Raw genomic sequence first — 10,311 nt, 5'->3', positions numbered from 1 at the left:
GCCAGTCCGCTCCAATCATTCTGTCCCTTGACTTGGTGATCTCTGTGTCAACTTCTATCTCTGAAACCAGGGTTCTCAGTCTCTCTTTTCCACCTTCCCTCCTACACTCCATACTTCAACCAGTTTGGTTAAAATTCTGGCAAGGGGGGGCAGGACAATGAGCAAAAACCGGGGATGAATATTTACTCCCACCAGTTTCATTTCACACAACTTTTGCTAGGTCTCAGGTGGATTTGGTACCTTTAGTCTAAGTAATGATAAGCATCAAATATTTATAAAATACCTATTGTGTATCAGGCACTGTGCTGGGTAATAAGGGTACAGACTTCCAAAGCAAAAAGAAGGCCCAGCCTGCGAGGGGCTTCGAGTCTACTGAAAGTAGATATCCACCCACATGGTCCACTGGACATTCGGCACGAAGATTCCAAACCATTAATCTCCTCTTCCCCAAGAGAATGTAAGTTGCCCTATGAAGGGCACCATACAGGTGAGCCTCAGCATCTTTTGGTGGGACAAAAGGTGCCCATATAAATTACCAGGGAGCTGTGCCTTGGCTAGCCAAGTTTTTTCCTCAGATCTGTAACCTATTGGATTCCACAATCCAAAGAAAACGAAGCGCGCGGCGTCCCCTCAGCCCTCCAACTCCACCATTAGCGCGGCTGGCCTGGGTGGGGGTGTGCCCCCGAAGGGTGCGGAGCTGTGGCCCCAGCAGCAGCGGCCAGATTCCCGAGGGGGGAGGAGACAGAGCTGGGGGCGTCAGCTCCGCTCCTCCTCCCCGCCATGTGAGAGGCGCTGGCCGCTGGCCGCTGAGCCCCCTTGTCCAGACACGTGGGGCTAGAGTCCGGGTCGCTTTCCCAGCTGTCAGCGCCGCTTCCATTCTGCTCTCCCCTGCCCGCCCCGTTTCTTCTCTTCTTCCTCCTCCTCTTCCTCTTTTCCTCTTCCCCGCAGGCGTGTGCGGCCACCATGGCGTCCAGCGAGGACGAAGGCGGCAACGGGGGTCCCTCCGAGGCGGGCGAGGAGAAAGAGACGGTCAAGAAGAGGAGACGGGGCTTCCTGGCCACCGCCTGGCTCACGTTCTACAACATCGCCATGACCGCCGGGTAAGTGGTGGCCGGGCAGACAGACATCCTCGCGCTCCCGGCGCTCTCCCGGGACAGCTCCCCGTAGCCCTTGCAGGAGCCTGGAGGAGGGCAGTGGAGAGGTCAAGGCCGGTGGCACTTCGGCGCTGGGCCGCCTGGGGTGAGGGGCGGAGAAGGGGCTGAATGGGGCGGCGACGGGGGGCAGGGGGCGGAATGGTGGCCCCTCTTCTGGCAGCTGCCCTTGCGGGCCAGAGGGAGCAACTGGGGTGAGGGCCCTCTGCCCCTGGGGAACAGGCTGGTGGCAGCTGGGACCGCGGGGGGGGGGGGGGGGCCCCCGGGGGGGGGGGGCCCAAGGGGGGGGGGGGGACCCGGGGGGGGGGGAGCTGTGAGCTGGAGGGAGCCGCCGACCGGTTGAATGAAAGCGAGGAGGGGGGAGATAAGGTCCCTGGACTCGCGGGGCATTGCCTAATACGGTGCCGGGCATTGGAGCCGCGGGCGCGTCAGTGCGCTCTGCCGGGCGGACGGTGAGGTTAAGTATAGACTGAGTTAGGAATGCGGGGGACGGCCTAGGGGGACTGGGGGAGTGAGACACTCTCACGCACTCACACTCACTCACACACACACACACACACACCGACGGACTGCAGCTTCTCGAGGCTCAGTTTACTGCTGCCGCTGTTGAAGAAATACTCGCAGGCTCTTGCTGCTGCCCGGTCACCTCCATATCCTCCTTCCCACGTTTGGCTCCCGAGACGGTCTGGTCCATTCTTGTTCTAGCAGCCAGAAGGAAAAAAGAAGCCCTCCCTGACTTATCCAGTGCAGAAAACCTGGAAATGGGAAGAATCAATGAAAACCTGCTTTTATCTCACGAGTGTTAGAAATAATTCTCTTTCCAATCCCAAAGTTTATTCAAGCACGGTTACTTAGGACCAGTGTTTTCTGAGCATTTAATTAGTCTAGCATTCTGGGCACTCCCTTTGTAACTAATACATCGACTTTTATTTCTGGCGTTAGGTATGTCTTACTACTTAAGCTTATACTAGGGCTCCTTCTTCACAGAATTTTAAGTCTTCCCTACTAAAGAACTTTTCAAAATTTAGGGAAATACTGTCCCATTTCCATACTGCATTGCCTTTTTAGCTTATTTTAATTATTGTCAGCCAGCAGTGTTTCTTTCTGTATAGCATGTGATATCGGTGAACGATTAGTAATATACTTATTATATATTTTATTACTATTCAGTTTACTAAGCCCTCTACAGAAAATACTATTTGCAAAAATTTAACCAAAGCAAAAGCGTTTATAGTGCTCTAGACTGCTGGGGGCCAGAGCGCTTACAGAGGGAATACAAAAGACGTGTCCTACCCTGGGGTAATTTACCGGATAACAAAACAAATAAAAGAAACTGTTCTGCAGCAATTAAGTGCTAAATTGTATGGTACGTACTTGAACTGTAGGCGAGAGGTTAGTGTGGGCTAAAATAATGGGGAAGGGGTAGAAATAGGACTTAAGCTGGACCTTGAAGGTAGGATGTAGATACGAAGAACCGAGAAAGGATGACATTCTATGTGGGAAGAATAGCTTGTGAAAAAGACTCAAAGTGGAAATGACCATGGTATGTATTAGGGGGCAGTGAAAAAACCAACTTGACTAGACTGGACAGTGTATGTCCGAGAATAGTGGGAAGTAAGTTTGGATGAGTTGAGGTTGGGGGACCTTGTTCTAGAATTGTCTTGAATGTCAGGCAAAGGAATTTGGACTTATTGTAGTAGGCCATAGGAGCTAAAGCTGTATTTTAGAAAGATTAGTGGTATTAATTAAGAGAGCAGGAGGACAGAAATCAGGAAAACAGCTGAGAGGCTGGTGTAATCTAAGTGTGAAGTGATTAGAGCCTGAACTGAGGTGTTAGCCGAGGTAAGTGAGAAAAATGACATCAGAGAAGCGTTTTCAAAATGAGAAACAAAATGAAACTTGTTGACAGGTTGACTTTTCAGAAAGAAGAAAAGGAAATATTTTTAAATGTAGGCTTCTTACCCTAGTAGACTAGACAACATAAAGTCAAATAATCTTTAAAAATTGAATTGAAAAAAATCTAAATTATATAGGGGGTCCCAAAAGGCTTATGTGGTTTTAAGTCTTAAATAAGGTAAAATTAAAAGACTTTTGGGATATCCTTTATAATTCAGCTCCCTCATTTTACAGATGAGGAGAGCGAGCACCAAAAGTGCTTAAGTAACTTGTACAAAGTTATGACAGTGGTTACTGGCTGACTAGGACCAGAATCCAGGGCTTCTGACTCCTAGTCTAGTGTTCTTTCTACTATGCAAGCATTGAATTCATGGTGATAGAAGGAGGCCATAGTGAAAATGTCATACAGGCACTTAACAGTGTTTAAAATTATATTGCATGATAGTATCATAGAATGTTAGAACCAGAAAAAAATCTAAGGTGAGAATTTTGGGTAGCAAATCCGAACCAGTATTCTAGAAATCTTTTCAGATTATTGATTTAGCTTAAATCGGTAATATCAGTTTTTAAAATATTTGTATAGAATTATAGATCTATAGCTTCAGGCAACGTCTAGTTGGATCTTCTAATTCTACAGGAGACTTGGAGTCAGAGACCTGAATTCAAATCCCAGTCCTGACACTTAACTGTGTGACTGTGCTGGATAACAATAGGAAATGTGCAGACAAGGGACCTGGATTGGAATCCTGGCTCTGCCATTTATAACCTTTGTGACTTTGAACCAATTACAACCTACCTAAGCCTCAGTTTCTTCATTTGTAAAATGAGGAAGTTTGAACTATAGATCCCTTCCAGATCTAAAGCTTCATTTCTGTGACCTTAGAAATGAAGCAGTCTAACCTCCTCATTTTCCAAGTAAGGAAACTGAGGCCTTAGGAGGTTATGTTATCTACTTGGTGTCACAGCTAGTAAATTACATAGTTGGCATTTGAATCCAAATCTTCTGACCTCACATCTGCTGTTGTTTCTATAAAACAGCGCCTTCAAATATTTAAAAGTTGTCCAACACAGGTGGTAGAACCATAAAAGTAGGTAAGGGAATGTGGGTAAAGAGAAAAATAGAAAGCAGAAAAAACAAAAGGAGTGGTTGAAAAAGGCAAGAGGAGAACCAGAAAATACAATATCATTTAAAAAAAAAAAAGGAAGGAGAGAGACAGTTTGAAGACATGGAAGACCAGTAATACAAAAGAATGGTGGAGGAGAAAAAAGAAAAAAAAATTGGATTTGGCAAGACGTAGAGTTAATTTAACTTTTGAGAAAGTTTTCAGTAGAATAGTAGTAGAAGCCCAGTTGTAGGAGGATGGAAGGGAAAGTGTAAAGAGAAAGGAGTAATCATGTATATGTGTGTGTATATATATATATATATACATTATATATATAAAACCTATTATATGTCAGGCACTATGTTAAATTCTTTACAAATATTATCTCATTCAATCCTCACAACAACCCTTCAAGGTGGGTGGTGATATTATTATTATCCACATTTTACAGTAGAGGAAGAAACTAAGGCAAAAAGGTTAAGTGACTCGGCAGGGTCACATAGTCTAATAAGTTTCTGAGTCTGAATTTGAACTCAGGTCTTTCTGACTCCAGGTCTAGTGCTATATCCATTGCACCATCTAGAAACAATAGGAATAATTCCATTTGGAGGTGGAAGGGACCTTAAAAGGTCATCTAGTCCAACCCTTCATTTTATAGATGAGGAAAATGAAGCCCTTGAGAAATTAAAATGAGAAGCCCAAGGATACACTGTAGGAATGGAACACAGGGTGTGCTTTCAACTTTAACGCATTTCCCGACTATTCTGCTGACACTCTGGCCGTCTTTCTCCTCCCATCTCCAACTTGGAAAACTTCCTCTAGAGCCCAGAGCTTTGATAAAAAGAGCTCTAACCTTATCTTTCCTAGAACCGGGCCGCCACACTGTTTTTAAATCATGCCACTACACACGTACCTTAACCTCTTCCTTTCCATCCTTATTACATGTTGTCTTCCCCCATTAGAATCTTAGTTCCTTGAAGGCACGGATTACCTTACTTGTTTGTTTTTGCATCCCCAGCGCTTAATACAGTGCCTGGCACATCGTAGGAGCTCCATAAATGCATTTTAATCCATTTATTCATTCATTGAATCACTGTGTTCGATTTCATGTTCAAGGGAAGTGGCAGCAAAAGGAAGATCATGAACAGGTCTTGACATCCAGGATGATGGATTGAATCTAAAAAGATAAAACCTAAAAACGAAAAATACCACACTGCACTGGTGCCTCATTGTGAAGTCAAGGCTCCCTAGGTTCTCAAAAGCTATAGCAATAAAGCCCAAGGTGTGGCAATTTCTATCATGCTTGCCGAGCTTTGAGGACAGTCCTGGCAGAAGCCTCAGTTTGCTTCTTAAGGATCAAAGAGGCTAAATACAGAGAAGCTCATTACCAGTAGACCTGCCTCTTAGGGATGAATGTTTTGGTCATAGCTGTCCGTAAAACAACACTACAAAATAGCCCTGTGGCCCAGGAGCTCCGTCCTGCTTGTGCAATGATAGTGTTGGGGATGCTTTCACTTTATCGCTAATATCTGTTGCATACAGGTGAAAAAATACAGAAAATCTAGTTTAAAAAAAACACAATAATGACCCCCATTTTAAATCAAAACATTCTCAAATCCTCCATTGTTTTGATATAGTGAAATACATTAGGGAAGGATGGTGAAAAACATGTTGGAAAATAAACCTCAGGATTAATAAGTAAAAGAGACCTAATCTTATAGACTATAAAGAAGCTTTGTGCCTGCATATAATGATCACTTTCTTTAAAAAGAGAGCTGGGAGATGCCAGACTTGACAATGAACAATATACTTACTCCCCAGGTGAACTTTATTTTAATAGGCAGGAAATTAATGATTAATAATGTGAGAATAATTTCAAAATCAGTCATATTTATACAGTTAGACTACTGACTTGTTAGAACAAAAATAAAAAATGAACAAATGAAAAGAATAAAAATGAGAAAATATTGCATGGATGCATCCATGGCAACTCCAATGTAACCTATTAAACCAGTTAGCTTAGGAAAATGGGAAATGGATAAAAAAATAGACATTGACAAAGACTATTAGCATTTCCTGAGGAAAATCATCCAACATAAATCAATCACCATAATGCGAAGATGTTATAGAAGAGATTCCTTGTATTGTTTCAGGTTGGTCTATGTGACTTCTATTGTGTCTTTCTACTCTGTGCTCCTTAGTAGAGAGTTTGGACAGAAAATATTAGTGGATCAGGTGATGTGTTTGTTTTTTTCATTAAAGATGGACTGAACTGAATACTTTTGCCAAATTTTAAAAGAAAAAAAACTTAAAGATGACTCAAATAAAGATATATGTAACTTATGGGTTTTTTCTAGCTAACTTAAGGTATTAATAAATTTCTTTCTACCAACAGTCTAAGACCAATATCCAGTGAGATTTAAGCTTCTTGTTCCAAGGCTTAACATTGTTTACTTTGTCACTACGCCAGAGTATATATAATAAACCAATACCATTTTTCCATTTAAAAACTTAAATGTTTACCCATCAAGATTTTTTTTTCATTCCTATTTGAGGTCAAAGTATAAAGAAAGCTTAATGCATATTGATACTGAAAGGCATCATTGTGTAGTGGAAAGAATATGTCCCAACCTAGGAAGGGTTCAGAAGACTATGTAAGGTTCAAAGTTTGGCTCTGACAGTTATTAACTACCTGACCAGAAGCATTATTTAACCTCTTGTTAACTATCTATAAAACAGGAAAAATAACATTATCTCAATCTGTTAATTCTTATTTAGATCTCTTAAATCAAAAATAATGACTGGACTCAGCTAAAAATCCTAAAAGTATTTATTAATGACTCAAAATATATTTGTATATTTTTTAATTATTGTTGAATCTTTATATGTTAAATGAAAGATTCAATTTGAAAAGAAATAAAATATGCCCATGAAAAAGACAGCCATTAGTAAACCTGTTTCCCATTTGTATACCAGTTTAACCAGGGTCTGCTTTAGGCTGATACAACTTTCCTATGCTGAGAAGCTGGGAAATCTTTTTCTGGGAGAGTGAGGGAAATGCCTTGGAGAGATTATAGGGCATGTATAGACATTCTATACCTAGTTCTGGTCTTTTAACCACCTGCTTGCAAGGAGCCTTTTTGGATTCATTGTGTATGGTTGTGTAGCTGACACCAAGAGGGAGAAGAATCTTCCAAAAGACCTGATTCAGCTTCAACTACCTCTTTGCTTCATTTGCTCAAATACCAGTCCGGTGAAAGACCATGCTGGAAGGGAAGAGTCCTTACAGCCTCCTTCCCTCTGAGGTTATGTGGCCTTGTTCCATACCCTCTGCTTTTTTTCTTTTCCCTTTATGGGAAGGAGATTGGAGTCTCTGAACTAGTACTTTCAAAAGATCAGATTACGACTTCTCTAGTTCTGAGATACTGAGGCTACCTGTAGAACTTTCTAGACTCATAAGGTTGAAGACTCTATTCCCTTTACCTAGAACAAAAAAGAACAAATGTAGCTCCCTGTAGCTTGGTCTCTCACCAGATGGGGTAAATGAAGGAGTGAGCAAAGAGAGAAGCGGGGTGAGGAGTTGAAGTGGCATTAAAAGACTTTTTGAAGCTGCCACTTTCTCTTCTAGCTACACAGCCAATCAAACCAACCTCCTCTCAATCACTGGTGGGAACATCAGAACGAGGTTCAGAATGTTAATCTGTCCTCCAGTCTCTCCAATTCACTTCCTTACACATCATCCTAATTCTCTTCTGCAAGGGGAAGTTTCACTAGCCTAGAAAACTGATGAGGTTTGTGTGGTCATGCTAGAGAAATGTTTTCTACATTTTGTGCAGACTGATGCTAGTGAAAAAGCATTTGTTTTTCTCTTAAATTCATTTTCCATCCTTTTTTTTATCTGAATGATCTCATTTTTAACCTCTGTTTCTTTGTCTTCACGCTCTTGGTTCTCTCTTGATTTACATATGTGCTTTTCTTTTCCTCCATTTCTCTACCTTCTCTTCACCACCCCACCTTGTTTCTTCTTATATGAATATGGGATCTTAGAACTGTGACTGAGTCCAAGTTTTACAGAACAAATCCTTTTATTAAGGGGATTTGTTCTGTGAAGTTTGAATTTAGTTAAAGAGCTGTTGCACCTGCAGACCTAGAGGGCCACATATGGCTTTGAGGCCACAGGTCCCCCACTGCTGATCTATAGCAACCCACTAGAGCAACTGCTCTTTTTTCTACCTTCTTCCTCGGGATTAATGGTCAACTGTTACTTTCTGCTGCTATTGTATGCCTGCATCCTCCTCTCTAAGCTTTCTAACTTGCTACTTATAATCTGCTATCATTTGGCTAAATAGGTATCAAAATTTAAAATTGTTTGTAGAGTAAAAGAGTAAATGGAGACCTTGAGTGGTTCAACCTGAACCTGAAAAGCAAAACTAAAATGCAATCTTCCTATACGTTGTCTTTTTTTGATAGTCCCAGCTATGGGTACTCCCCCCCCCCATTACTTTGCATTTGCCTTTTATATACCTTGTAGTTATTTATTTGAACTTGTGGTTTTTCTGGATAGACTGTAAGTTCCCTGAGGTCAGGGACTGTTCCTTCCCTCCCACCTTTTTTTGGTCTTTGTGGTTGTTCAGTTGCCTCAGACTCTGTGACCTCATTTGGGGTTTTCTTGGCAAAGATACTGGAGTGGTTTGCCATTTCCTCCTCCAGCTCATTTTACAGATGAGGAAACAAGCAAACAGGTTGAAGTGACTTGCCCAGGGTCACACAGCTAGTAAGCATCTGAGGATGGATTTGAACTCAGGAAGATGAGTCTTCCTGACTCCATGTCTGGCGCTCCATCTACTGTACCACCTAGCTGTCCCACTGTGAGATATATCAAGTACAGTATATCATTCTAGTTATTAAAGATCTCATTTTTTCACTTAAAAAATTCTGAATTTAATAAATAAATCAGCGTTTCCATATAAAATTGTAGAACAGAAAGTTAGGATTGTGCATGAAACTGAGGGTCTAATATATACAGCATGCTTTTCTTTTTAAATATATAATAACTTCTAATATATATGTAACTTCTAAATCTGTCCTGCTCTGTTGTTCTTTCTTTGGCCTTTCTGTTCTCTTCTGTGCTATTTTAAAAAAAAAACTGGTTCTGTGAGCCTTTTTTTCTTTTAATTTTTGCTTAGCTAATGTCCCTCTCTAGTCCCTCTCTTCCTCCCACCCACATTCCACTGAGGAAAAAAAAAGAAAGAAAAACGAAGCCCTTAACTATAAGATAATATATATTCTGCGTCTGTCTAAATATATGAACACACATAGATATTATCTGAAGTTTGGCCAACCATTTTAAGTGAGCTGAAGGGCTCAGTAGCTGCTCCTTCCAGGACCACTGAGGCTGAGCATTCTTTCTTTTAGTCTCTTAAGAAGAATATTGGGATAGAAATATATTCTTCTCTCACTCATCAAATATCTCTACTCTTGGAGTACAATGGGTTCAGCTTGAAAAGCTCTGTCCCTGATGGTTCTTAAGGGTCTAAGCTAACCCTCATTTGCTTACCCCCTCTGCACCCATTTATTCAGACTAAACCATTAATAGAAGTCAGGGAAGTTGTACAAATTATAATAAGTCAGAGAAGTACAATAGTAAGGAACGTTTCAGCCCAGAGAGATAAAATGCCTTAGTTTAGCCCAGAAGAGGGGGAATGATCTTACCAGGAGGGGTTCCATTCTCATCAGTCTTTTTGGTTGCAAATGCTGGAAGCTGAGTGACAGTGGGGCACACAGGCCATTCAAAAGTTTAGGCTTGTGTCTTCAACTGCCCCTAATCCAAATCCTACATCTACGGGTCCTCTAGCAATCTTGTTTACTGGGGTAATTGGCAACACCTGGATAGCATTCTCTGGGGCAGTCAAGAGGCTTTCCACATGCATAGCACAGAAACTGAACTGTCCCTGTGGAAAACTATACACTTCACCTTGGTGGGGAAATTACCTAACAGATCTGCATAGTCAAGCAAAACAAGTAATTTCAAAGACCTATATGGAAATGTCTATCTTCTTCTGTACTTTTACTCCATCACCTCTTTGTCAGGAAAAATTGAGACGTTCTATTTAAAAGATAAAAGTTTGTACTGATTTGAGAGCAGATATGGTCTATCCTTA

At 41.6% G+C, this 10,311-nt stretch overlaps 1 protein-coding gene across 1 annotated transcript in view; it reads left to right on the top strand.

Moving 5' to 3' along the window:
• Positions 1 to 840: 840 nt before the first annotated feature.
• Positions 841 to 10,311, top strand: part of HACD1 (3-hydroxyacyl-CoA dehydratase 1) — a 36,760-nt gene continuing 27,289 nt past the window's right edge. Inside the window, exon 1 of the mRNA XM_027847916.1 lies at positions 841 to 1,100. Within this exon, the coding sequence (XP_027703717.1) occupies positions 964 to 1,100 (137 nt within the window). The 5' untranslated portion in view covers positions 841 to 963. The remainder of the gene's footprint in view (positions 1,101 to 10,311) is intronic.

The sequence above is a fragment of the Vombatus ursinus genome, unplaced genomic scaffold, assembly GCF_900497805.2.
Source record: "Vombatus ursinus unplaced genomic scaffold, bare-nosed wombat genome assembly UNPS02005459.1, whole genome shotgun sequence".
Lineage (NCBI taxonomy): Eukaryota > Metazoa > Chordata > Mammalia > Diprotodontia > Vombatidae > Vombatus > Vombatus ursinus.
The sequence above is the reverse complement of the archived record's forward strand: the minus strand, read 5'-3'. Positions and strand labels throughout refer to the sequence as shown.